Genomic DNA, 27,914 nt, shown 5'->3' with positions numbered 1-27,914 from the left:
GGAACACTCGGGACAGTATGCAATCCAGAGGATATGAACATGATTCTCATTTTTCCCTGCCAGTATGAGGTGAAAGCTCCCGTTCCTTCTGCCTGTTTCAGGAATATTTGTAAGCAAATGGCAAAAATGCACGAAGCTATATTTGATCTCCTTCCAGAAGAACAAACACAAGTGAGTAGCAATTCTAAAACTTTTTTTATATAACATATACTATTCATATAGAATTGGAATGTTTTATACATTTCGGCACAATGAAACTTAGTTCATATTCCAATGTGATTATTTTTTCCAGTTATATTGACTTAGGGAATGTGGATAGATTTTCTGATTTCAAAGTGCCCCTACTCTGACAGGGCAGAGCAATAATAGTTTTGCTATATGGTCAGCAGTTCTAAAAAGGAGATTTTCCATTTGTCCATTGAGTATCAGAGTTCTCAGATTCTTTTTACATCATTCATTACATTATTAGTGTGCAAATCAGAGTGGCATTTATCAATGAATATAAATTATGTTATTGACTGTGATTATAATCCAATTTGGATAGGGGAAGAATTAATGATAGAATAATGAAATGGCATATAAAGTAACTCAATATGCCATATCATTAATATTTATTAAATCAGCTTAAGTGATCTGTAATAGGCACAACCAGGAAAAATAATAAAATGGAAATGTTATTCCACAAAACTGTTTCCATAGATTAAAATTGTATATAATTTTAGGTCAAGTATTTCCCAAAGAAGTATTGGGCCATTGCATCAAGTCTGTCTGCAGGAGCAATAAAATGCTTTCAAGTAATTTTACCAGTTTAAGAGGCTGAAGGTATCTTTGCCTCTACCATTGAGACTTTTTTGCTTTCTCTATCAAGTTCCTAGTTAATATATTACAGAATTCTCCATTTTTAAAATTCTTTTTACTTATCATGGTTGATCCCACTTACATATCTCAGAGGACTTCAAAGGGACAGAAAGGCAATGGTAAACCGTATCACTAAAAGACATACTGCTGAAAAGGGGAAAGAGCTTTTAACTAAGGACAAAAAAACTATACCAAAATAGCAATAAAATGCTTACAAAGGAGTATTTTAAAAGTATTTGCCAAAACAAAGGTTTAATTTTTTTTTTCTGATTTGATATTGATAAGATACTTATGTCTTCTCTTTCAGTAGAGCTTTAAGAAATTTTATTTTTTTTCCAGATGTTATTTTTAAGAATTAATGCAAGTTACAAGTTCCACTTGAAAAAGCAATTGTCTCACTTAAATGTGATAAACGATGGAGGACCTCAAAATGGGTATGTTTTCAACATAGTTTTACCACATATTCACATGTTGAATTGCTTTATGAGTTTTTATTCATTGTGCTGTCCCTTTCCACTAGAATCATGCTGGGGCCCCAAAACTGTAAAATCAGCAACCTTTTCCTTTTTTCCTCTGTGGAGATGATATTTATCTATGTCTGTCTGTGTTAGCGTTTTATAAATGGTCAATTACTTAACTGTCCTTGATATGTCCATTTCATGGTACCTCCATAGGTTTACCCAGTAGTCTTCCCCTCTCCAGATAGGATTAAAGTTCTACTTGGTAGCTGTCTCACCATAAGAAAAGTCACAACTTCTGGGCCATATTTATGAAGCGAGAAAGATAAAATCTACCTAATTCCTTCACAGGGTTACAAAAAATAAGTGTGTTTATGTGCATATTTTATTACTGTTGAACAAATTATATGTTTTATTGGTGAAACTGTAGTATATAAAACATAGGATTTAGAATAATAGGTTAAGTTCTGTCACTAGCTATGTAACTTTGGGCAGCTCATTTACCTACTCCGAGCCTTAATTTTCTTAGATTTGAAAATAATGATGATGATGATAAAGTTCTGTCACAAGATTTTTGTAAAGAGCAAAGTAGATAAATATGGGGGGAAAAGTATACAAAATGCAAAGCAGTGATCATCATATAGTTACACTTTAATGATTTCCTTAGTGTGTCATTTGTTCCATGGACTTTTTAGGAATATTCCCTTTTTAAAGGGGTTTCAGGCTTAAATTTCAAACTTATAGGAACAAATGAAAAAATGTATTTTTTTTTAGAGTCAGAAGTTAACATTGCCTTGCCCTTAAAAAATAAAAGTATACTGAATCAGATTTGCAAAAAACTGGAAGCTTTAGACTGCTGAATCGGTTGGCCAGACTGCAGACTGAATTAGAAGTTTTATGCGGATTCTGACTCACTTCCTTATTATTACCTGGTTCTTCTTTTTCCTTTTTCTAAGTTACAGAAAAGTTCAAAAATAGTATAATGAATACCAGATACCTCTTAGAGACTTCAAAAAGAGCAAATATTTTCAAACCGCACTCCACCTTTCTACTTTTAATCTCATAACTTAATCTGGGTTGGTTTTTCTCAGACCAATAGTTCTGAAACATCCAAGCTGACCCATTCTCTGTTGTTTCCTTTAGCAATACAGCTATTTGAAAGTCAGTGCAACTTTAGAGCTCCTCACTCTCACACACTTTCAAAGAAACTAATTCTGTGTAAGTTGATTCATGTCTTTGAGTGATCCCTTGAAAGATAGAATTTTCTGAAAATTGACCTCTAAACTCAAGACAAAGACACAATAAACTATTTACTTAAAAGGAATTTTTGTTCCTGTAATGGCTCTAAAAATGTACATTTTGTTTCAAAGTGAAATTCACGTAACATAAAATCAACTTTTACAGTTAATTCAGTGGCACTTAATACATTCACAACCACCACTTCTGTGCAATCACCTCTTTAGTTCCAAATATTTTTACTGCTCCAAGAGGAATTAGGCAATTGCTTCCTATTCCTCTTCCTCAGCACTATACTTTTTAATGTGATTTTCTCTATTTCAAGATATTTAAAAAATACAGGCATATAGAAAATATTTGTATTACTGCTACTTAGAATTATTAGCATTTGTTATTTTCACTTGAAAAAAGGCTTATCATGTTAAGGAAAATGGCATTCCAAATGAAGCTGAAGTACTGCTGAACCCTATCACAAGTCTCATTCTCTTTTCCCCAAACCTAAGGCAATACTTCTAGTAAATTTAGTCTGTATCTTTGAAGTCCTCCTCATTTATTATCTACTTTAAAAAAAAAAAAATTTAAAGCTGGACTCCTCCTGTCTTTCACAAACTACTAAATCAAGGTCTCCTATTTGTTTCTCCATGGACCACATCTTTCAAAATTAGACCAGTCCCTATTTTTTATGCATGCAGCTTTGATCTGTTTATCTGAGTGTTCTTGCTAGAGTGTTTTTTCAGGTATGGGGATTAATTGTCACAGCTCAGTGCTCAAAAGTATAATTGTCTTTTCATTAAATGTCATATTATTAGTACTATTAGTTATATACATGTATACTCTAGTCTAATATAACTGATCAAAGAAAGTTTAACCTGTTATTTTTCTGTCATTCTGTTTTAAGATATCTGGACAGAATTATTGGACAGAATTATGAAACAGTCCAGACTGTGTTGGTTTATTCTTTTTAAAAACATTTACTGTTGAAAGATAGAACATTAAATGGTCTAACTATATGATAGCAGGAATCCTGCTAAGATAAATATATTGACATATTTGGTCCCTAGGAAATTGAATTTTAAATAAGTCTAGCAGCTATGATAGGATTCTGTGAGTACTACTTTAAATATCTAAATAGAAAATGTGAGATTAAAAATAATTTTCTCTCCGATGTTTAGGTTGGTCACAGCAGATGTAGCTTTTTACACTGGAAATCTTCAAGCCTTAAAAGGCCTTAAAGATTTGGACCTAAATATGGCCGAGATCTGGGAACAGAAGAGGTGATGACATACTGGAAAACTGGGTAGCTTATCTAACTGTGGGATGTATGTGTTTATGAAGAATATGGATGCCTGTGATTCAAAAACCTGGAACCCAAAGTGAACTGGGGTAGGGAAAGTGGAAAGGAAAGTATCAGTGTTGGGAAATGGGTTCAGTGGGGATCTATAAGGAATGCCAATTTTGTGTTTCCTTCAGTGAGGAGTAATTGATCAGGTGTCTATAACATTTTTCATTCTCTCTGGAAACAGACTCAGGTTTCTTTGGACCAAATCCAAAAGAACACATAGCTGTAACACAGCTGTAGTTGACTAGAATGCTCTGTATACTTTATATTAAAAAATGCTTTGCATTTCTTCCAGTGCAATGAAATTCATATGGTGTCCTACCTTATTTAATGATGGTACAATTTAAAATATTAAAATCTTAGTCAACCTCTGTAGAAAGTTTTCTCTATGAAAGTAAAGTTGTTTGAAAAATTATTTTTTTACAGATCTTTCTATAAAAAATAAACATCTTTTGATTGCTTGGATTTAGGAATTCAATTTTTGTTTTAGTGACCAATGTCAAGTTTCAGGCTTTGGGTGGCACATATTTAATCTTTCTACCACAACTGTATGTCAACTGGGTAAAGCTTTCCAGGATAGTTTAAATACTTGAAAGGATAATCACAAGTAATTAAAGAGTAAGATATTGGTGTTTATTTATGCAACTAATTATTTAAATACTTTTCAGAAGTGGTATACGAAAGCCTGCAGGTTAATAGTTGTATTTTTATAAAATATCTATGGAGTTTTTTTTGCCTTATTTCTAGCAGAGGTAAGAATCCATTTTTATATATTCTGCCTACTTATGAGTTCTCATTTTAACATTTAGATAACATATGGAGTATGGTTCCCTTGGGTTTTTTAAGGTTACTTTTGATGTGTGTATGAACACAGACCAAGGAGAAACAGAACTTTTAGAATAGGCTGCTGGGGCCAGAACTATAAGGAGATAAGTAAGTTAAAGACTTTTATAATATCTACCTTCCAAATTAGAATCAGCAGTACTCTACAAATGAAAGTGCCTGTGCCTCACCTCACACCAGGAAATCTTGCCTAACCCTGTCAGAGTGCCTAACCTTGTGATTATGTACAATGAAACAGTCTTATTTTGTGCTCTTCAGTTTCCTAACAGGAAAGCCTGTTTTCTTTGCTTTATCATTACAGAGGTATGTCATTGGTTCTTAAATTGTCTAAAATAAAGCTGTAAAAAATGACCAGACTTAAAAGAGAACTTTTTTTAATAGTATATAGTAAACTTTAAACAAGCAGCCTACTCAAAAACAAGTATGGAAGAATTGGAAAATGTAATTGATTCTTAGAGAAAAGCCACACATTACCAGACCTGATTTGAAAGGTTATTCATGAACATTTTTCAGTGACAACCAGCTTTAAGAAAAGGAAACTTTTTATAGTTATACCCCCGCCCACTACACTAAAGAACAAGGATGTGAAAGAAATGCCCTACCTCTACCCACCCCATCCCCTTCAGCTGGGAAAAGAAACACCACTTTGTTTCAATAAATGGAGAGTCTACAGAAAGCATGGTGGGCATCCCAGCTTTAGAACTAAATGAAAGGTACTAAATACCTTCAAATAGAATTCCTATGGAAATAATGATGTGGTTAAGATTCTTAGAAATGCAAAAACTTGATTTTTCAAGTAACTGGGCAGTGAGTACTTAAATATTCCAAGAGCAGATCTTCCAACTGATACAGTAACTGTTTAACAAGAATAAACCATTTTTCTTCACCATTTCATAAAGCTAGCACTGAAAAGTATAAGTTTACACATATATTGCTTCACAGCTTTATTTTTGAAATCACAAGCAACTCAAAGTGACCATCACTGAAGCCTCTGTTAAAAGATTTTCTAGCAGAGCTGCCCCAGTTTTAAGATTAAACAATATTGCACTTTAAGATGAACTAACTTTCAGGATCCTCTTCAAAGAAGAAAAGTATTGCTTTCATCTGTGCTTTTCTTAGACTTAAAGCATACTGCAAAAAACTACTTTAAAAATTAACACTGCAGGGTACAGTAACATAGTAAAGTACCTGCCTATTTTAGAATCCTAGAGAACATTTCATTGTAAGAAATTATTTAGCCCATAATTAGCATAAAGTGTACATAGTATTTTTCATTTCAGTGGTCCAAGATACGAAGATTTCCAGATACAATCTTGTTCTCTAATACTGCTCCAGGTGGGATGTCAATTCGGTCACCATGATTTGCGATGATGATAACTGTTCCCTAAATGACAGGGAAGACAAAGCAATAGTGTATTGCAGTTGAAGCTAAAGTGCAATTGATTTTTCTTAAAATTATCAAGTTTAGGTAGAGCTCCATCTACAATGGAGTAACTATATTTATAAACGATGTTAAATATGAAAAACAACATATTAAGGAAAATTGTAATGTGTCCTAACAAACCTGGCAGTAGTTCTAGATTCCTTGCCTTCTTTTCAGAGGTGGTACCAGAAATGGGAAATGGACCCAGCGCCATAACATGACTAGCCCTTTCAAAGAACTACTTGCAAGGCCACCAGCATTATCTATCTTCATAAAGAAATTAAGGGTGCTTGGTTTATAGTTACATATCAATTTGGGTTTTTTTTTTTTAAGAATAGGTTACTAATAAATTTTCTTCTTAAGTGAGACTGTTCAGATGAAGCAGTATCAGCAATAAAGTTCAATATACATACTGTGTTTTTTAAAAATCTTCATTTAAGTAGCTCTTAATAGGAAGAACACAAAATCTAGGTATGGCATATTTAAAAATTAATTAGGAAAAAGCTGCTGTATCTTTGGTTCTGAGCTTTGATACTTATACCATAGTCCTGTTTCTCATGCTAGGCTGGAATGATGGTCATAAAAGTATCCAAGTACTTAATGTGAATGAATATGTTTATACTGATGAGATTATTTTAACAGGAATAGATTATATTAAATATAAAGTTGTCATTTTTATACTTTCATTCAGATTCAAAGTCATCTTAATGAGCTAATGCTAATTTAACAGCGAATCTATTTTAAAGGCTGTCTTTTCAATAAAATAGTACCAGTTCAACTATTCATTAGTTTTTGCTTTCCATTTGAATGCCATATTCCACAAAATTCCTATATACAACAATTACGATTATATTTTAACTATGTTGCATATCTATGGAAGACAGTATTAATACTAAAAATTGTGGTATTTCATTTAAAAAATATCTATCTTATAAACATCTGGTACAGACTAAAAAGTACTCCTTTAAATTTGGGACTGGAAAATGAAACCTTTTTTTGTAAAGTTATAAGAATTATAATTTTCATTATAACAACACACCTTTAATGAAACATTCTTGCCAAATGTCACATCTCCTGAAACTGTGAGGTGATCCAATTCAAGCATATCTGGTATACTTTCAAATCTCCTTAGATAATCCTGAACCTGAAAGAAAAACAGAAATGTATGAATTGTTTCAAAAATGGGTTAGGGATTAAATTAAAATAGTTTAACTGAATTTAACTATAAAAAACATTGTTTATGGCCAAGTTCAGGTCTACTATGGGAAGAACCTATTTGTTATGTACTCACTATATGCTAGACCCTGTGCAGGAGAGACCAGGAAATAAGAACACTGTCCCTACAAACAAGCAATTGACAGTACAGCTGAGCAGATCAGACATTAGAAAAATAAATTAAAGGAAAAAAAAGATAACCAACCAACATGCTAAAGCCAGATGAGTAGTTCACATAATCTGGAATTAGGTGGAAAAAGAGAGATCATCTTGGTCTAAAGCAAGCTTGACTGGGGTGCTGAGTTTCAGGGATGGATAGGATTCAGAAGAAATGGAATATATTTCAAGAAGAGCGATTGCACAAATTATCATTATAAATGATCAGTCTTTGCCTCATTTCCTTTTATTTACCAGCAGCAGAAATTGTCCTATATGGCTTTGTTTCCTGTTTTGCCTCGAAAAATAGAAGCAATCAGAAAACTTCCACTGGCTTTTACCACCACCACCCATTTGCCCCCTCACTCCTTACTCTGTCCTGCCTAGTACTGCAGTTGGGCTGTTTCTACTCCAACTTAAGGCCACCCCTTCTTATGGCCAGTTCAAGAATACTGTCCAACAATTCTCCTTTCTCTCCAGTGTTTTTTCCTCTCTTAATTGCATCAATTCCCATCAATGTATAAACATGTTATAAATTCTCCCATCTTTAAATAAAACAAACAAACTCTCAAATTTTACATCCCTTTCTATCTGTGGCTTCATTTTTGTTTTTCAAGACAAGATACTTGAATAAATTGTCCAATTTCTCTTCTGTTCTTTTTTAAAAATCCATTCCAGTCAGGCTCTGAAACCTCTATACTGATAAATCCACTGGGGAATTCTCATTCCCCTTTCTTGATTCAGCATTAGCATTTGACAAAGATGATCACTCTTTTTTTTTTCTTGAAACATTTTCTTCATTTTGGCTTTTAGGACACACACATTCATGGTTTTCTATCCAATTCCTCACTTGTAACTCCTCAGTCACCTTTGCTGCTTTCTCTACCTCATCGCCATCCTCTAAGCCTTGGAGTATCTCAGTGCTCAGTTCTTAGACCACCCACCGCCACCTGCCACTCGCTCCCTAGGTGATCCTTATCTTAGGGTTTTTAATACAAGCTATAAACTAATAACTCTCAAATTTATCTGTCTCTCCTAGATCTGTCTTCTAAGCTCTAGACTTATATATTCAGCTTCCCCATTTGTAAAATTTAACTCCTCATTTTGCTCCCCCTAAACCTACTCTACCCATGCCTTACCCCATCTCAGTGAATGGCAATTCCATGCTTCCAGCTGCAAAGGCCCAAAACCCTGGAGTCATCCTTACTCTTTTCTTTCTTACTGTCCCATCTACTCCAACAGCAACTCCTGTAGGTTAGTTAGACTTTCAAAATATCTGTCAACATTTTTCACTGCTACCACCTTTTCCTTTTGCCATGGTTTTTACAACAGCCTATTCCTTAGTCCCCCTGATTCTACCATCGCTCCCTGATTCACCCTTTGGCTTACAACTCTCCAGTGGCTTCTCATCCACCAGAAAAAAAAAAAAATCCACATTTTCAATATTCCATTATTAGGTTCTACACACTCTGGCTTGTTCCCTCTCTCATCAACTATCCATCCTACCTCCAGTCACTCACTCACTTTGCTTCAGCCATATTGTGCTCTCTAATGTCCCTAAAACGTGTTCCTCAAAGCAACCAGCCATTGCCCACTCAGCCTCTGTTCTCAAATTGGGGCAGCTGAAGTTATCTTCTGCAGGGCATGGAAGAGGCTAGGGAGAGTGGGAGGGAAGTGGAAGGAGAGTGAACCAGGTGAAATATGGTTGGCAATCCCATCTCAGCATGTGAGAAGTTGGGTCCTCTATCACCAGGATTTTCCCAGCCCAACTAGGCTGATGAAAGAGACACCAAAGAATGGGGAGACTCCTAAAAGGCCAGAAGCTATCCTGGAAATTCCAGCCCAGCCACAGGACCCAGACTCATCCTCATCAATATATACGGCAGTACACACATCCACACCAGGTGGCACTACACCACAACCAAGACTAGAATAGACTTGGGTGGCACAGCAAGACTACAGGCCAACCACAAAGGCTCACTCTGTCACTGCATTTACCTCTCAACATTTTGCAGATTAAATGTTTTGGATTCCACTTAACGTTAAGGAGGGGTTTTACTATACTTGCCATTCCCCCTGACTGGAATGATTTTTACCCCAAATGCCTGCATGACACACTCATTTTCTCAGTAAGGCTGTCTCTAACCGCCCAACGTAAAATACACCACCTCACCTACACATCCTTCCTGTTCATTCTTTTTCTCCATAGCATTTTCCACCATTTGGCATACTGTACATCCAATTTATTTGCTTATCATCATCCTTTCCCCAACTAGAATATCCATGAATGCAAGGATTTGAGTCAGTTTTACGTACTGCTAAATACCTAGGACCTAGAACAGTGTCCAGCACATGGTAGGGGCTTAATACTTATTAACCCAGAATTAACATTCTCCCACTGATGAAAGCAAGAATAGTCTTTCTTAAAGAGACAAAAGATAAAATGTCCTAAATTTTAAACATTCTTTTCTCAACAGCAATCAGGTTTCAGTGGTTGATTCCCTTTAAAAGATATGGAGGTAGGAATATGATAGGTCAGCAGCAGATACTGTAATTAGATTCCAATTCACATGTGTATCATATTGTTATAATTTAAGAAATACAAATTCACATATATATCATCGTTATATTTACGTACCTTTGTGAAAGAACTGCCTAATTTAACCAAGGGGACTGTAGGAAATTCCCGCTTTTCACTCATTGTTAGAGATCCTGCCTTAAGGCTATAGAGGTTTGACATCACAAGCAAGAGATCTGATGTGGTTTTGACAGGCAGAAAACGGCTTCTAGGAACATTAATACCTAGAGAGTTCTCAAAACTTTTTATGGCCGCCCCTACTGCAGTTTCTAACTGAATGACATTCAGGCCTCCATCCAGAGTCTGTAAGAAAAGGAGAAGGAAAGAAACACAGGTTTTAGCAACTTAGCTCTATGTGGGCTAGTTAATATTTAGGGAGTCCTTTCAGAGATTCATCGAAGGAAACAGAATTTTTAGAACTGATATTTATCAAGCACCTACCATAGCCAGGTATTTATACATGTGATCATTTTCTGGTGTCATACCTGTTCTGTTCAGTTATTTTCACTTATAAAGGACTGAATGTTCAGGAAAGTCATGCAAGGAGCCTGTGGCCAAAAGGTCTCTAAGTATCAGAACAACAGTAAGCTGAGGGAGGTCCTCTACTTTTGCTCCCAGTGTTCTTTCTTGCCACTACTAGAGCCCAGGGCCAAGTTTGGGCACCATGGCTTGGTGCACAAAAGGGATGGATATAGACTCTGAAAGACAGGGCCAGGAACTGGAGAGACTGACTTGACAAAAGGAGTGACCAATGGCATGGACAGTCCCGAGGGAGTGAACAATGTGTCTGTCTGCAGCCTACAGTGATCTCAGGAAGCAGGGAGCCTGGTGAGCCAGCACTTTGGCTTACCTTTGGATTCACGATGATTTCCATGTCAATTGCATTCTGTTCCTGCAGTCTTTTAACTGCAGCAAGAGAGATCCAGAGGTTGTTTGTGTTAAATATTTTGAATTTTGATACAGACTTGAACTCATCGACATGTGCTTTTGGCACCTGAGCGATTTCCACCAGTCTTAATTTGCCTTCATACTGAGTGAGTGTCCCACCCTAGAAAGGCAGAGAAGAGTGAGTGCTTCCACATCTTTCCCAGGCATAGCCAGACCACGGTTAGACCAATGTTATATAGAAAAGACATGGATAACAAAATCCCCCAGAAATAAAAAGCACTGGCAGTGATTCAATCGGTGATTTAAAGCAACACACGTATGAAAGCAGAACACAAGAAAATAATTTAGGATGTCATTTTATACTGAATACCTACCCTCTTGTCCATAATAAAAGACTCTGGGGAGTACATCAGTCTTCCTCACTAGAGGAACAGCCGATTCCTCTTACTCCCAAACCATCATTCATTACCAAAAAACCAGTCCTACCACCTCCGACCCTGCTCTGACTGGCTCTAAGATGAGAGGAAAAAAGGGAAGACAGTGGCACAGGTAGACGAGAAGTGACTCCTGAGTGGCCTCAGCCTAGAGATGTTCTTACAGTCACAAGGCCACAGCAGTGTGGGAAGTGGGGAGCATTCCTGCACATATGAGGGGAACATTTGCAAGAGGCACAGAACCCAGCCCAGGGACTGACCATGTTAGTATTCACACACTGCCTACTATTCTTTCTCCCTGTGCATAATTAGTAAAACCTCGTGTACCATTTTATCAAAAGCTAAGTGTCAGCACCACTAAACATGCAAAATTTAAAAACTAAATTCTTGCTTTCTACCAAACAACTGCATTTTTTTTTCTGCAACTACAGAGAGATTACAGTAATTAAAAATATACAGAAATACAGACTGTGGAAATTGAAGTAGTTAATTTTAATTAAAGGGACAATGAAAAATATATAAGCATCAAACTAGAATATTAAAGGTTTGGGCAAACTGAAAGTTTCCACATGTTTCAGATTTATGTTATAAATATATGTGGAATTGTTTTTCAGTTAAAATTGCCATACAGATTATTCAGAAAATAAAGATGACTTTAATACTATTAAATATGAATTTATATACAAGTTTTGTCAGATAGAACATGGGGTACTCTACAGAGTACTATTTCACTCTCTTACAATGATGTTATCAAATGGATAATGTGTTCTACTTAACACAGAAACTTTCCAATAAAAATGTTTGAACTATATAACCTATGAAATATGAAGATGTGAATCCCCAAAATGTTCCCTCTCAGTACTTACCTTTACATCTGCACGTGTTTTATTTGTGACTTCCATGACAAATTCACAGGGTTTTCCATTGGGTGGGTTCATGAGATGGTTAAGAATATAAAGATCCACTGTGGCACCCAGATTATCTATGTTAGACACAAAAATGTACTCTTTGCCTTCTCCGATAAAGGTATTGAGCAAACCAGAGTTGTAGAAACTGGAGTAAATATCACCATGACCTGGAGGGTACCAAGCTTCTGTATTTTCCCCTGAGTACGATACATCCTTTGCTACGGGCAGTAAAGATTCTTTATTAATCCTCGGGTACCTTAAAAAAAAAAAAAGTTATTTTTTAATATCAACTCTGTAGAGCAATCCAGACCTTCAAGAAAAACAATGCATTTAAAGTTCAATAAAACTTCCCTCCTTTTCAATCTATAATACTAATTTAATCATAGGTGAATCCATTTAAGAAAATATCTGTTATTCAGAAATCAGTTTCCCAGGTAGTAATATTTGCTGCAAAAAAATTCTCCATGGTCATACAGATGGGAGGACACCTCATATTTTTAAGATATTAATATGTTTTATGACTCTCCAAGACAGGAGATATAATAAGCAAATTTTCTCAAACTTATTTGGTAGTGGGACTGTTCTTTTCCTTGTAAACCTATTTTGGAAAAGCTGTCCATTCTTATAAACAGATATATTCTGGGCTGGTGCACTCTTTCTAGAAAATCAACAGCAAGGTAGTGCTCAGGGAGGTCTGCTTCCTCGTTAGTGAGAACCTGTAGGCCTGGCTGTGGGGGAAGGGAGCCAGTCCTACAACAGACTTAAGTGCAACCAAAATGTGGAGGCAGACCACCTGGGACCTACAAAAGTGTCTATGGAAAAATATATTTAAAAAAAAAAACTCAAAAATTAATAGTACAACTTTAGAAGTATCCCTTCTGTACACATTCACATAGATCTGTGTCCACCCTTAAACGGAAGCCTTATGTCCCCAGTTGCCTGACTTTCTCACGATTCATCCTCTGGATTCCTTTTTATTTACTCTCCCTTCCCCAAACTAGATCTTCTCATAATTTATTAAATTTCCAAGCCTATATTAGGATATTAAAGAAACTCCTTCCCATTGGAAAGAAGATTACCAATGGGAAGGAGTTTTCATAGTCCCACCTGGAACCCAAATATGCCCTCAGAAAGAAGAGGCCTAAAGCGATTCTCAAGTATTCTGGATGACGACCAGAATAAGCAGATTCTCTTTTCAAGGATTAGAGGTTATAGAACCACAGAGTGATTATAATAATCATACTTATTAACAAATGTTCAGACTTTAAAGATAACAAACACTTGTGAACATTAGTTTCTGGTGCATGTACATATTGAGGCTGCAGTTTAAACAAGACAAAGAAATCCTTCCCAGGAGTAATACCCCACCACCACCCAGTTCATCTCTTTACTCCTTGTACCTGCTTTGATTAAAAGTGTAGATTTTCACACGACAATGACTATATTTCTGTAGTATTTTTTTTGTATCTTCATCCGTGTTAAAAGAGTTCATGAGAACAAGAGGAACATCTGTATTGTAGGTTTTGTTCAAATGCTAGGGAGGAAAATGACAATCCAATTACCCAGACTTACTTTTCTTCTGCTTAAAAGTATAAAATTAACTTACCTGTTAATCAAAAAATGTCCAGGACACTATCTATATGTAGCCAAATACAGATTTGAACTATTTAGCATAAGCCAGACATTTTCGCTAAGCAATTCGCCATGTACTTGGCTCATTAAATCACAACTCTTGAGCCAGAAAATATTGTCTCCATTTTACAGATGGCTAAACTGAGGCCCACAGAGGTGGCAGGTCAACATCAGAGCTAAGACACCTCCCTCCTCACTACAGTCTAACTCTGGAGCTATGTGCCCAGCCACGGTGCCCCACAGCTGCACTGGATGGGCAGGTGCTGACTAGGCATTTAGTCTGTGTCCAGAGCCCTGTGGAGATGAAAGGACAAATGTCACAAAGACGTGGCTCCTTATTCTCAGGATTATGTCCAGAACTGTGAATCACACCCCAGCCAAAATCTTTTTCATTTGTAGAAAGAGCTCAGAGGGAACACAGGGTGGGAAGAACAGAGTCTTAGAAGTCAGGCTGTCCTATGTTCAAAGTCTGATTCTGCACTTAATAGCAAGGAACCTAGGGTAAGTAAATCAACCTCTTTGTGCCTTGGTTTCCTCATCTATAAAATGGGGATGATGGTAGTACTTATAGGACTGTTGAGAGGAACTAATGAGTCAATTCATGTAAAGAGCTCAGAATAATACTTGGTACACAGTTGTGAGACGCTGCTACAGTTCATGTTGTTACGGTTGCCAGCACTGTATTAGAAACTAGGGATAAAGAGATGAAAAAGACAGGGCCACGGCATCTGAAGAGCTTATGGTCTATGATTAATGACTTTGTTGTAAGAGAGAAGCTAAGAACAGTTCTTAGCATCCATGGCATCCAACCAGATATGTGAAATTCTCCCCAGCCTCCCAAAAGGGGTAATAAAGCCAGATCATCCCAGCTGTGATGAAGGCTGCCACTAGAAAGAAAGGAGGGTGAGGGGTTCATAAAAGGAGAATCCTAATAGATCCAGAGAATTCAGCAACCATGAATTCTATTTAAAGATCAAAAGCTTTTACTCCACCCTAAGGATTTGCCCTTAGGACCACCAAAACTTTTTATATACTAATATGGATTAGCTCAAAGCCACATCTGTTATTTTATAAGGTAACATTTATTATAAGCTAAGAACTAAAAACAATTTTAAGCAGCTCATAAGAAAGGCTAAGTGTTTACTCACTTCAATTTGCTGAACGGTCAGATCCAAAAAGGTGTTCTCATTCCTCACACCAATCAGACTTTTTGGGCCTTTGCAGCCCATGCTGGTTCCCAGACCGCCATTGAGTTTTACCACCACCAGCTTGTTCAGCACAGAAGATATATTATCAGGTAAGCCCCTGGCCTTTATCTTTTCATAGGGCTGAATCTAAAATTTAAAAAAAGAATTATATAAGTAATTCAAACAGCTTAAAAGAAATCAATCCCAGGGTTATTTCAGGCTTCCTTAAATAGTTTTACTTTCCCTGTGGAAAATTTCAGCTGCATTTTCTATGTCACAGGCCTTTCTGGTTCAAAATCAAGTACTTATTGGCAACTACCTTTGAATTCAGAAGTTGTTCAGTGGTTCATTTACATTACAATGGAGTACAAGAAGAGGGAAAACTTAGTCTACAAATATTTGGCTGGTGAGACCATCCAAGTCTCTTGGACTACCTTCAAAAATTCACAATTCCCAATTTGCATCAACATAGCAAATGGATACACAAAACTCATCAAATCTGCAAATATTTCTGTGTACTATGAATCTACTTCAGTTCTGGAGAAGTATATATATGATCACACTGGCCCTTCTTCCAAAGGAGGCAGAAACAAACCAAAACATTCCTTGCCATTCTCCTCCATTCAGTAGTAAGTTTGTCCTGCAGAGAAGGGTGGCATAGGGTTTTTGTCATACTTCTAGGTATGTACAAGGAGAGAATTCCTTAAGAATGTAACTTTTGGGCATTATTACGTAAAAGATTATATTGGAAAATTACGTTTTCTCATTGTTCCAACAAATGTCCTTGTAGGGAAGGAAAAGGCAAGAGCTGGTGCTTGAGAGAATCAACCAGACCTCCTCCCTACACCCTTGTCTATTTCTGGGAGCACAGCGCCTTAATCTTCAACTTCTCCTTCATCCAAAAGGAACAATGGCACAGTGGAAGCCCACATTCTTTTGTTCAAAGCAGAGGCACAAACAAGTCTCAACACTTTATAGCAAGAATGAAAGCTTTTTTGAGAAATCACTATATTTTCTACGCATTTATGGGACGTTTTTTGTTATTTTTCTTTAGAGAAATAGGTCATTCAATGTACTCCTTCTGTTATATCATGGTACAGAATAGAAAACACTTGAGGGGACTGAAAAATAAAACCACATAGTAAGTATTCAGCAAACACTGAGTTGTTTTCATTCTGCCACCTGTAGGTATGTGTGATGCTGTGCATGTGATGAGGTGTATGTATGTGTGTCATGGATGAAGTCTGTGATTGGGAAAGGAGTTGATAGACTCACGGTCCCATAATTAGGTTGTGGAGGCAAAAATCCCTTATACTTGGTCAAACATACATGTCTTATGTAGATTCCTGACCACATAACTCCTGCTGTTAACATGTCTTTTCACAAAAACTAGTCCATGACTCATTTCCTCTACCCCACAAGATACCATATTAACTGTCAAGTGCAGATAAATACACTTCTTCCTTGGTGTAAATAATGAGGAATATGAAGCACTCTTCTCTAAGACTCTCTGCTGATTATCACCCCAGTCATCACTCATTCTGAATTATTTCCTATTGTGGCAAGATTGTCAACTTTCCTGGTAAGTGTCACTAAGTAGTCTTCAGCAGTCATTGATATTCATAAAGAAGGGCTGGTGACAGAAAAAGGCCAGAAGAGTAGACGGCTTTCCAGTGGGTGTTACCAAAATACTGGCTGCTAACCACCTAGGGAAAGGAGGACAGGATGGGGAGACAGGAAAGACCACGCTGGTTGCTCCCCTGGCAGCACTTGGTCCAGGTGAGGACAACCTATGAATAATAACAATTTGGATGCTTAACAAACACGTAAAACTGCCCCTAGCCCAGTTGACTGACTTTCCTTGAAGGATATTTTATTTTGACTCCACTGCTATGAAGGAACATCATTTGTTCAGCATTTCAAAGAAATGTGTAATATCACCTGGGAGAAAAAGTCCAATTTAAGTGTCACACTACTAGAAAAGAGAAGATGACAGAGCTGGAACCTTTTGTCACCCCGATATACCACGGTTGCCCCAGCTGTCGAAATCAACCAGTCAATAAAAGCAGTGTCACTGTGATAGAATGGCCTCAAGCAGTCTGTTACTAGGTTGGGAGAATTTCTTGGGTGCATTATATTTACTCAAGAGTTAGCAAATGGGACAAAGCCAATTATTTTCCAATTATCTTTTAAAAGACACAAATTCCCACTTAGTGGTGATATCTGACCTCCCAGAAAGGAGTCTTTGGAGAATCTTGGAAAAGAGTGCTTCACATTCCTCATCATTTACAGAGGCCTCACAAGGGTGTGAAAATCAATTTAACTAAAAACCCCTAGTTCATGCATTCATTTTAGGTAAAATTGTTAGTTCAGAAGTATTTTTCCCTATTTAATCCTTCTTTGAATATACTTTTAAAAAAACAGAATACATAGAAGCAAAATTTTTTTCTGATACAAGACTGTTTTCCAATTTTACCTAAAATTTTTTTCATGGTGAAACATCATACATACAAAAGTTTGTAAAATATACACAGTTGAAAGAATAACCTAAATCAAAAAGAATGCTGCCATAACTTAAAAGACTCCATGTGTCTGTCCATAATCACATTCCTCTTCCATCCCTAGTGGTACCGCCATCTTAACTTTCACTCTCTATCTATAGTTTTACCACCTATGTATGCATCCATGATAATATTTTAATTTTTATTTTAAACTTTTAAAAAAATTGAATCATACTATAAAGTATACTCTTGTGACTTGCTTCTTTAATTCAACATTGTGTCTAGAATAATTCACATTAATGCATGTAACTATAGAACATTCACTTTTCATTGTCATATAGTATTCAATTTATATATCTATTGGAAGAAAAAACTCATTATTCACAGATACGATTTTATATATAGAAAATCCAAAGACTCTATAAATACATCATTAGAATAATGTTAGCAAAGCAACATGGAACATACATGGTCAATATAAAAAAAAAAACGACTGATTTTGGAACCATTGTGCACTGCTGGTAGGAATGTAAAAACAATGAAGATGTTAAGGAAAAAAGTATGGTGGTCCCTAAAAAAAAATCAAAGCTAGAGTTATATGGTTCAGTAACTCCTCTTCTAAGTTTACACCCCAAATAACTGAAAACAGTCTCAAAGAGACTCTGCAATAGCCAAAAAAGGTAGAAACAACTCAAATGTCCATCAACAGATGAATGGATAAAACAAAATGTGGTGTATATGGACAATGGAATTATTATTCAGCCTTAAAAAGGAAAGAAACGCTGACATATACTACAACATGGATAAACCTTGAATACACTAAGTGAAATAAGCCAGTCATAAAAAGATAAATACTTGTACGATCCTATTTATATGGGGCACCTAGTCAGATTCATATAGACAGAAAGTAGAAGAGTGATTACCAGGGGTTGCCCGTAGGAAGAAACGTGGAGTTGTTTAATGGGTGCAGAATTTGTTTTTCAAGATCCAAGTGTTCTGGAGATTGGCCATGCAACAATGTGAATGTTCTTAACACTACTGAATTGTGTGCTTAAGAATGTCTAAAGATAATTTTTTTTTTTAAAAAAAGATTGTTTCTATACATAAAGAATTAGAAAATAAAATTGATTAAAAATGTATCTTTTTAATACCACATTGACATGCTATGGCAAATGAGCCTTGATGTTAAACAGAATACAAGTTCTGAAGTCTTAGTTTAGTAATCAGAAAATGATTCTCTATATGGATTTAATAAACATAACAATACATTCTTAATGTCAATTAAAATAAGTAAAAGATTAAAAGGGTGAAAAGAATACTATAAGCGTGACCACTGTTCTAAAAGTATAATTCTAAGAAAACGCTGCTCTTCAGATACATGTGAAAACAATGCAGAATGGCAGGACCTGGGTTTCAGACCCTGTTCAACACCTGTGTTCTGAATTTACTAGTATCTCTGAGGGATGGGCAGCCTGTCACTTCAAGGCAAAACTTTGCAAAAATGTAACCAATGTAAAAAGACAGATCTTTGTATTTAAATATGGGGTCAAAAGATCAACAGGACGGCACTTTTTTCACTGTCACTCTAGACACAGTGCTGTCCAACAGAACTTCTGCTATTACGGACACGTCTTATAATTTGTGATTAGCTTTCTGTGATTATTGAGCACTTGAAATGTGGCTAACGCAACAAAGGAACTGAACTTTTAATTTTACTTAAAATAAATGTAAATCAACACACGTGGCTAGTGGCATGTGCAGTTCTAAATGGTCTATTAAAAAACCAACCAAAGGATTATGTTTCAGTTGTTTTAATAAAATTCTGCCAGGATCTTTGGCTTAACATAACCATTATTCACTTTAATAACACCTGACGTCACAAGACATTCAACCAAACACATAAAAAGACAAGCAACAACCCGATTCTTCCTTATCTTTGTGAATCAACAGTCCATTTATCTAACAATGCATAGTATGTATGACATTGAAATATCACAGATAGCTTTTACTAAGAATACTTCGGTCTCAGAATTTGACCAAATAATCTGTATTTAGCTTTAGCTTAAGCCTCAGGAAGCCCAAATGCCCACCCCTACACTTGAACCTCAATTCAGGAGTCCTTGAACCCATGAAAATGTAGGTACCCTTCATATCTTATCATTACAACATCAACTATTCAAATAAGGCATATTGTTTGGATTAACTGGCAATATTTGAACAGTCTGTTTCAAAGAGAGGTAAACTTTCTTGATGTAACTTGGAATGAAAAATTTCATGTAACATAAATATTCTACCGAAGTATAAAAGCTTATTATTACATGAGTAAAGATGCTGAGTTAATTATTTTTAAAGCTATTAGTTTTGTATACGACGTTTGCAAATATTTCAGTTAAATTTAAACTGGGAAATAAACTGACAGTATACGTAAAAACTGAGTATGTTAGCTGTCTTTAGAAAGAATATAATTTCCTTTTGACCCCACAAATGTTTACATTTAATTTAAATAATAATATCAGGCAAAATAATGTAAACTGGATACCTTAATTCTAACCTTTAAAGAATTGTTTGATATACTAATATTCATAGCATTAAACAAAGCAAACAAACTATGTTCAAATTTTAGCTATTTAATTCTATTTAGGTCATGAGCCTTCAAGAACAAATACTAATAGGAATTTTTCCCCTCTTGTGAAGATGAATTAAAAACCAAATGTCAACCCTGTTACCTTAAAGTTTCACCAGGAGAAAAAGAAGTCCTACAAAATCATGTATATTCATGATAAATCATCTCTGAACTATATACCATAAAGAATACAAACTTTATGAAAATAGAGAAAAAACATACATTTTACTCACATAAATTAAACTTCAAAACATGCATTTTATTAGATGCTTTTAGAAGACAATTCTTTATGATTGATCTATGGAAGCTATATAATTTTCTTCTTGTATCTCAGAAATCTATTCTAAGATGGTGATGTAAGGTCTCAACATCATACCAATTTTAACACTAGGCCATTTGGCCTTCAGCCAGAAGGTGTATTAAGTATACTTTAATTTTAATTAAAATCTCCCCAAGGTAGGTAGCTTAAGAACTTGAGTTTAAATTTAAATTTAATTCTGAATTACTCTTCAAATATTTGGTGTGAAATAAAACGAGCTAATCCAAGCATAACATTAAGTTACAAAACCAAATCAATAAAAGACCTTTGGGCACAGGCCAAGGCAACTCACAGGTACAAAGACTTGTTTACCATTCCGTGCCCGGAATTCTCTGTCAAGTGCCCCATTTAGAACCTTCCACCACAAGTGGGTAAGGCATTGACACGTGTCAAGGAACCATGGTTCTTTTTGTAGTGCCTTCAGTAATACCTACTTATCTTGCTACTAATCTTTAAAGCAGCTAATCAAATATAGGCCCCACTGAGGAACTTGACTGTTAACAAAAGGACTCTGAGAAAAACTATGGAGGGAAAGGGAAGAAGAGTCACAAGGTGTGAAGTAACAAGGTACGACAAGAAGAGAGCTGTCCAGAGTGGTCAGGTTAGTGTTGCTGTTGGAAGCCTCCACTGGAGGTCTTTCACTTGTGTTTGGTGACTTATACCCACCCTCCCCTGCAACCCTGCCCCCTACCACCACACATACATTCAAAGAAAGGTACCAACTGTTTGATTCCAGGAAGCCAGATACTTTCTATGTTATTAAGGGTTAAATTAGGTGGTAAGCACAGCTTTCCATCATGTAAATCACCCTTTATGCCAACAGAAGTTCTCTTTGTTGGCCATGCTGTCCACACCCTCACCAGGGACCTCACCAAGCAATCCCACAGAGCTATTTAGTTCCACAAGCCAAGGGGATCTGTGTTAGAAGGTTGCCTGGCAACAGCTAAAGTTACACCAGAAACATTTTTTGACCGACTCTCTGCTTTCCTCTTCTCAGCTTCCTCAGGAGAATGCACAAAGACATCTACTCAGGCAAAGATGGATGATGTTCGGAGACAAGGAGTACCATGCACTGTCGGGTATCGCCTGATGTTACTCTGACTGAATCACATTAGTCAATTACTAGTGTGATCTTTGTGCTTTCAATCCTAATCACTCCGTTCTTTCTCCCAAACCTGAAGAGAGTTCAGTGTTCTAAGAAGACCCCTACAGGAATTAAATGTACAGTAGGGCAGTCTCTAAAGGTGAGGTGAGGAAAATCCCAAAATGTGCAAAGGAGGCGAGGCCACTCATCTTCTCACTGGAATAAAAGAATTGGTCAAATAACCAACTTCCTGGGGCGTGAATAAAAGAAAGTAGTTAACCATCTACTAAAATAAAGAATGTGATTTCAACATTTTGTGCTCTAGAATGTCAATTTAGTTTTCCAGCAGAAGCTGAAAGATTTTTTTTTTTTTTTTAAAAAAACCTTTTAAAAACTGTCTACCATGATCTGTATCCTGCCAAGTCTGTTCTCAACTTAGTTTCCAGTTAGAAGAAAAGCTGAATTCATCACACAGTCATGGACACACTGTTCCCATTAGCAATAGTGTAACCTAGTTCTTGGTAGCATATTTGTGCTATTCCTGGAGACAGTGCCAAACACGCCAAACAAGCTAACAGTACCTGCCCTGTTACGGTCCACAAGGGTATGATTATTTCAATCTGAAAGATTTTTTTCAACAAAAGCAAGTTTGCTGGAAAGAATGATCTGTATAAACAGAAAAATAAGTTTGGAATGACAGCCATACGTACAGGAAGTGTCCCAAGAACATCAGCTTATTCACTCAATCCTTAATGCACAGTGCCCGTGTGCCAAGTTCTATGCCAGGCACCTCTGCATATTGTCTCCTCATTTCACATTTCCAAAGGTAATGACCAAAATCTGGCTCGTTTGAAAGTTCCTACAAATTAATTTAATGACAGAAAAATCATACCTAGACCAGAGATTTTTTTTTTTCATTAAGGGAAAGCTAGCAAATCATGGACATTATCACATCAACAAGCTCACCAACACCCCCTTAGCCACCAAACTGAGCTAATTTCTATTTCATGAAGCAAATAAAAGCCATCATCTACGAGTGCCCTCAACTTTCTGCTACTAGATCCTCAGGACCTTCCTGCAACTCCATCTTTGCTTTGTCCCCTTCCTTCTGGTTACAAGATCTGCCTCCCACCCTAAGACAATCTACCATTGTCCATCTCAAGAACCCCATTTCATCAACTGTCAGTCTCATCTTTAGCCTCTCCCCCTCCACTCCTTTCCATCGGCATGAATATATTCAAATACTCACCATCTAAAAACCAAAGGAAACAGCAACACATACACTCACTCATCTTTTCCAGCATCCACATCCTTTTGTTCTCCATCTTCTTAGAGGCAAAACTTCTTGAAAAAGTTGCTACGTTCACTACTACATCCTAAGGATGACAGAGTGGCAAGATGGAGAAGCCCAGGCTTCTGATGACCACGAACTGCCATACTAGCTCTGGACTGCCTCTGTCTAGATTTTGTTATTTTGTGTTTCGTTAATAAATGTAGCTGAATCTAATCCTAACTGGAAGACATAGTTTTCAAGGTTCTTAATGATTTGGCCCTTTTTGCTTCTACTCTTTCCTCTCCCTCTGACACACTGTGCTCCAGGAACACGCTGGGCTCTCTAATGCGCCACATCTCTTGCTTGTAGGCCTCTGAACTTTTCTCATGAAACCTCACTTTACCACTTACCATTTTTTCACCTACCACATCTCAGGTCAAGACCAGTGATTCTCCGGCTTTATGAACTATCAGGCACTTATGAAAATCTGAAGTTAATGAACTCTTTCGGAAAACTGCAATATCCTGCCCCCACCTCCTATAACAGAACATTTTACATTCAATTTATTTCACCATAGTGGAAATTTCCTTCACAGAATATAAAAATAATCTCTATAAGACATGCAGTTTATTTCCCAGTTAAAGTTAATATGCCATTAAAACAAAAGTAAACTTTAACTCTCTCCAAAGTGAATTTCAATGAGGCGGCTTCTCTTTGTTAACACTGTGATGTAGTCTGAGATGGTTACATGTATGCCATCTTTTTGCCATTCTATGCTTTTGTTTTTTTTTGTTTTTTTCAAATTATATAAATCTTTCCCCTTTTCTTGCCGTTCCATTTTGACTTTTCTTTTTGATGATTAAAAGTACTAAAAACCTCGATTCTCTCCAAGGTAAACTCTCACAACTTGTTTTGTGAGAGAATGCAGGCTTGTACTAGGAACACCAGTATTGTCCAAGACTGTGAGAGCTTGATGGCTCATGCTTTTCCTGGGTCTTCAAAAATCAATAACATCATCTTTGGTGAATTCTGCGTCATTCAGGTAGGACTGTGCCATCTTCAATGCAAAGCTTACAGATGTGGAAGAGGAACTACAGTGAAGTGGTGCTCACTCCCCTTCACAGCAGGACTAGAAGTGCTGGCTGGCATCAGATGCTACCTGCTCTGAGCATCAAGACTTCTCTTTCGGCACAAGTTTTGCTTCGCTTAGAAACTTGATCATTTTAAAAACATTTTCAGAAGAGGTTCATTAATAATTCTTCTTTGAAGAAATCAGCAGGCACATAATGGATGAAAACCAATAATTGGCAGCCCTGAGAAATGTCTGAAATTGCAAGGACATACTAAAGAGAATTGATGTAGCTGCTGTTTCCTCCATGACCTGTTGACCAGATTCAAATCACTGTAATAAACTACATCAATTCCAGTGTGAGTAGCATCATTTAAGAAAACACATGGCTCCAACAATGAATGAGGCTGTACAGTACAGTAGCTAAGAAGCCAGGATGCCCGGGTTTGAATTTTAGACTCCACTGTTTATTACAGAAAAATTTTTTAACTGCTCTAAGCCTTTTTCATTTACTTCATTAATTTGTTACGATGATAAATGAGATTATGCACATAAAGTGCTAAGCAAAATGTGTGGCCCACAGTAAGAATTTAAATGTTGGCTGGCATTACCACTAAATCACTGATTCAGACACACTCTCCATCCTACCTCATATTTTAACATTTCTGAAACCAGGATACATCATACAACCAATGGAATCTTACAATGAATTTGTTGCACTCTTTTTCTTTCTTAGTAATATATAAAAGGTGCAACTGATGATCAATGGCACAAATTTGATAGAACATGGTATTGAATTTCTCTCTCTGCTCCAAGTTATAAAGCAACTTAATGATCTCAGGTATGAGTTTCACCCAAAGTCTCTCTCCAGTCATGTGTAGCTTGAGGATAGTTTAAGACAGGGATCAACAAACTATAGTCTGTAGGACAGTCAGGGCTGCCACCTGTTTTCATAAAGTGTTATTGGAACATAGACACTCTCATTAGTTTACATGTGATCTATGGCTATAGCTACCCTGGGTGAGCTGAGAAATCATACCAGAGACTGCAATAGCCTACAAAGGCTAAAGTGTTTACTATCCAAATTTTAAGAGAAATGGTCTGCCAAACCCTGGTTTAAGACCGTCTTCTGAGATGAGAAAAATACAAGTTTTATTATATTTCTGCCATTTCAAACTATGCTTCTCTTAAAATGGCTCTACACTGCCCAAGGACTTCTCAGGATAGCCACAGAGAACAGGATTTCCCTGAGGCTACGCTGGCTTCTTGCTTCCACTGGCAAGAACACTGCCATATAACAATCCCCCAGGCATCTGTATCATCTCATATTTGTCGAGGAAAGCAAAATGGGGAAGTGTAATTGGCAGAACTCTGGCAATTTTCAACAACAAAAAGAAAACTTAAGATTAAAAAAGTCTTTTATCTACTTATATGAGGTACCGAGAGTGGTCAAATTCATAAAGACAGAAAACAGAATGGTGGTTGCTATGAGGTGGGGGTAGGGGAAAATGGGAGTTGTTTCATGGGTACGAAGTTTGGGTTTTGCAAGATGATAAAGTTCTGGATATTGGTTGCACAATAATGTGAATATATTTAACACTGCCAAAGTGTTAAAAGTGGTCAAGAAAGTAAATTTTATGTTATGTGTTTTTACCACAGTTAAAAGAATTTTTAAAAATGTTTAAAGTTTTTTGTGGGCGTATATGTGCAGGCACACATGTATTCCATCAAGGAGTTCCTGAAACACATAGCAAAATCATCACTTCCTTTAGAAGCCTTTTGTGACTCTCATGCCCCAGAGTGAATCTGGTGCAGCCCCCACTTCTTGCTTCAGGTACTACTGGCTTCTACCATAGCAATTATTACACTATCTCCAAATTGTTTGTTCAGTGCTCCCCATCTGTTAGATGACAAGAACTCCATGAGGGCAGTAACTGCAATATGGTATTCTCCCTACCATATCCATCGCTTTTAATTGTCAGGTTCATTGGTGGCACTCACATATTTGTTGAGTAAATGAGTGAACAAATGAATGGAATGAAGAGAGCTATTAATAAATTAAATCTATTCACTGAAAATTATTTCTTGTCCTACTCTGGATAAGGAACTAATTTCTTGTTTTATTAAATACTAAGTTTAAAATAAATGTGATTTCATTACTGATTAGAAACCAAATTACGAACACCCATTATTTTAATTCAAGAAAAAAAGTATTAGATTAGCATACATTACATACATGTTTGACAAAGAAAACCTGAATTTAAGACTTTGCTTTGCATAAAAAGTAATTTTATGGTCCCTGGTGCCAAAAAGGTTGGGGACTGCTGCTCTAAACAATTATACTCAGCAGCACCAATTCAGTAACTCATGCTCAATATCCTTTAATACAATCTTACAATCTGCTCCCTTAGTTACTAAAGTCAGCCTTAGTAAAAATGTCAGCAAGAACTATAACCAGGAACCAGAATCATAAAAGTCACTTATTTTCATATAAAGTTTCACGTTGCCCTCTCTAGGAAGCCAAACTTGAGTACTGAGCCTTTTTGTTACATGAAATTAAGGATCGCAGCAACTCAAAGTCCAATAACCAACTATTACAAATAAAACAAGTTTGCGATTAAATATTGCAAGCAATAATTAATAGCCAATGAAAAGAATAAAATTTTAAATAAAAATATAAAAATATTTTTCATCTGACAAATATTTTTAAAAGCAATAACAGTCAATGCTTTAATAAATGTAGTGAGACTGACAATAGATTGTAAGTCTCCACTCAATGTTAACTCTGAGAGGCTTCTCTTATCTCTGCCTACCCATTCTCAAGTATTATTCCCTCGTTCTCTGTACCCTGGCCCTTTTGTACTTATAATCATGTCACTTATCACTTGAAATTACATTACATATCTTCTATCGTCCACACCTCCACTAGACTGTAAACTAGGAACAAGATGAGAATAGGGTTTTACCAGTATGGTCCTTTAATACGGAGTTGGCACTCAAAAAGTAGCTGCTGAACCAATAAATTAATATGAGAGTACAAATCAGTATACTCTTTCTAGAAAGCAGTTTGAAATACGTAACAAGAAATTTTCAAAAGTTTATGTCCTCTGAACAAAACACCACTTCTGATTATTTTTTCTGAAAACTAAATCAGAGCTATAAAGATTTATATGTAAGTATATTAATCACAGGGCTTTAATAATAACAGAAAATAAGAATAAACCTACATGTACACGAGAGGTAACACACACTCATGCACCTGTAAAAACTCCCAACCCTTATGCCCTGTTAAATGTTTCTACTAATACATTTCCTTCAAGTGATGAGTTGGATTCCTTGTCTTTCTTCCCTCTATCAAGATATTAAGGAAAAACATTTGATTTACAAAGTTTTGCCATGCTCAATGATAGTTGATCAAAGAGCTAATCCTATAATGGCCATCAGTCATTTTTCCTATAATTTCACCTAAGATTTAATATTCCAATGTCAATGTCTGCAAAGCCTCACCAGTTCAGTAAACCTTACATCTCATAATGAACACAGACCAATCCTTTAAATACCTACACCTCCGCACAGTATCAGAATGGGCAGCCAATTCTTTTAATGGCTACAATAGTCCCCTGAGACAAGGCCAACCCCTTATAACTATTTTGAGTTTAGTAGATTAAAAAAAAAAATCTATGAACATATGTGGAGTTGTCAGTTAAAGACAATTCTACATATATATAGGGTTTTCACTGTATGGATACCCTTTACTAAAACTCAACAAACAGAATAAATAGTATACCTAGCCATTTTCATAATGAAGAACATTCTGTTGTTTATTTTCACTGACCTGTATTCCTGAAGGTTAAAAAATTAGTTAAACTTTATCTCTGTAATAAGGAAAA

The 27,914-nt window shown here is 36.3% G+C and overlaps 2 protein-coding genes across 15 annotated transcripts in view; one reads left to right on the top strand and one right to left on the bottom strand.

Moving 5' to 3' along the window:
• The window catches only part of VPS54 (VPS54 subunit of GARP complex), an 88,070-nt gene extending 83,714 nt beyond the window's left edge, over nucleotides 1-4,356 (top strand). For 8 of the 13 annotated variants that reach the window (XM_016159813.2, XM_016159815.2, XM_016159812.2 and 5 more), the window contains 2 exons: nucleotides 64-171; nucleotides 1,198-3,842. In XM_016159813.2, coding sequence (XP_016015299.2) covers nucleotides 64-171; nucleotides 1,198-1,443 — 354 coding nt within the window. In that variant the 3' untranslated portion in view covers nucleotides 1,444-3,842. Of the gene's footprint in view, nucleotides 1-63; nucleotides 172-1,197 lie in introns of all 13 variants that reach the window. The other 5 variants (XR_001598814.2, XM_016159819.2, XM_016159817.2 and 2 more) reach the window with 1 other exon arrangement.
• Nucleotides 4,357-5,091: 735 nt separating this feature from the next.
• The window catches only part of UGP2 (UDP-glucose pyrophosphorylase 2), a 51,938-nt gene continuing 29,115 nt past the window's right edge, over nucleotides 5,092-27,914 (bottom strand). For both annotated transcript variants that reach the window (XM_016159825.2, XM_016159824.2), the window contains exons 4-10: nucleotides 15,117-15,302; nucleotides 13,737-13,870; nucleotides 12,295-12,592; nucleotides 10,957-11,154; nucleotides 10,167-10,409; nucleotides 7,197-7,301; nucleotides 5,092-6,118 (exon numbers count right to left, since the gene is read on the bottom strand). In XM_016159825.2, coding sequence (XP_016015311.1) covers nucleotides 6,011-6,118; nucleotides 7,197-7,301; nucleotides 10,167-10,409; nucleotides 10,957-11,154; nucleotides 12,295-12,592; nucleotides 13,737-13,870; nucleotides 15,117-15,302 — 1,272 coding nt within the window. In that variant the 3' untranslated portion in view covers nucleotides 5,092-6,010. The remainder of the gene's footprint in view (nucleotides 6,119-7,196; nucleotides 7,302-10,166; nucleotides 10,410-10,956; nucleotides 11,155-12,294; nucleotides 12,593-13,736; nucleotides 13,871-15,116; nucleotides 15,303-27,914) is intronic.

Source organism: Rousettus aegyptiacus, unplaced genomic scaffold (assembly GCF_014176215.1).
Source record: "Rousettus aegyptiacus isolate mRouAeg1 unplaced genomic scaffold, mRouAeg1.p scaffold_m13_p_7, whole genome shotgun sequence".
NCBI lineage: Eukaryota > Metazoa > Chordata > Mammalia > Chiroptera > Pteropodidae > Rousettus > Rousettus aegyptiacus.
This window is presented reverse-complemented; position numbering and strand designations above follow the sequence as displayed.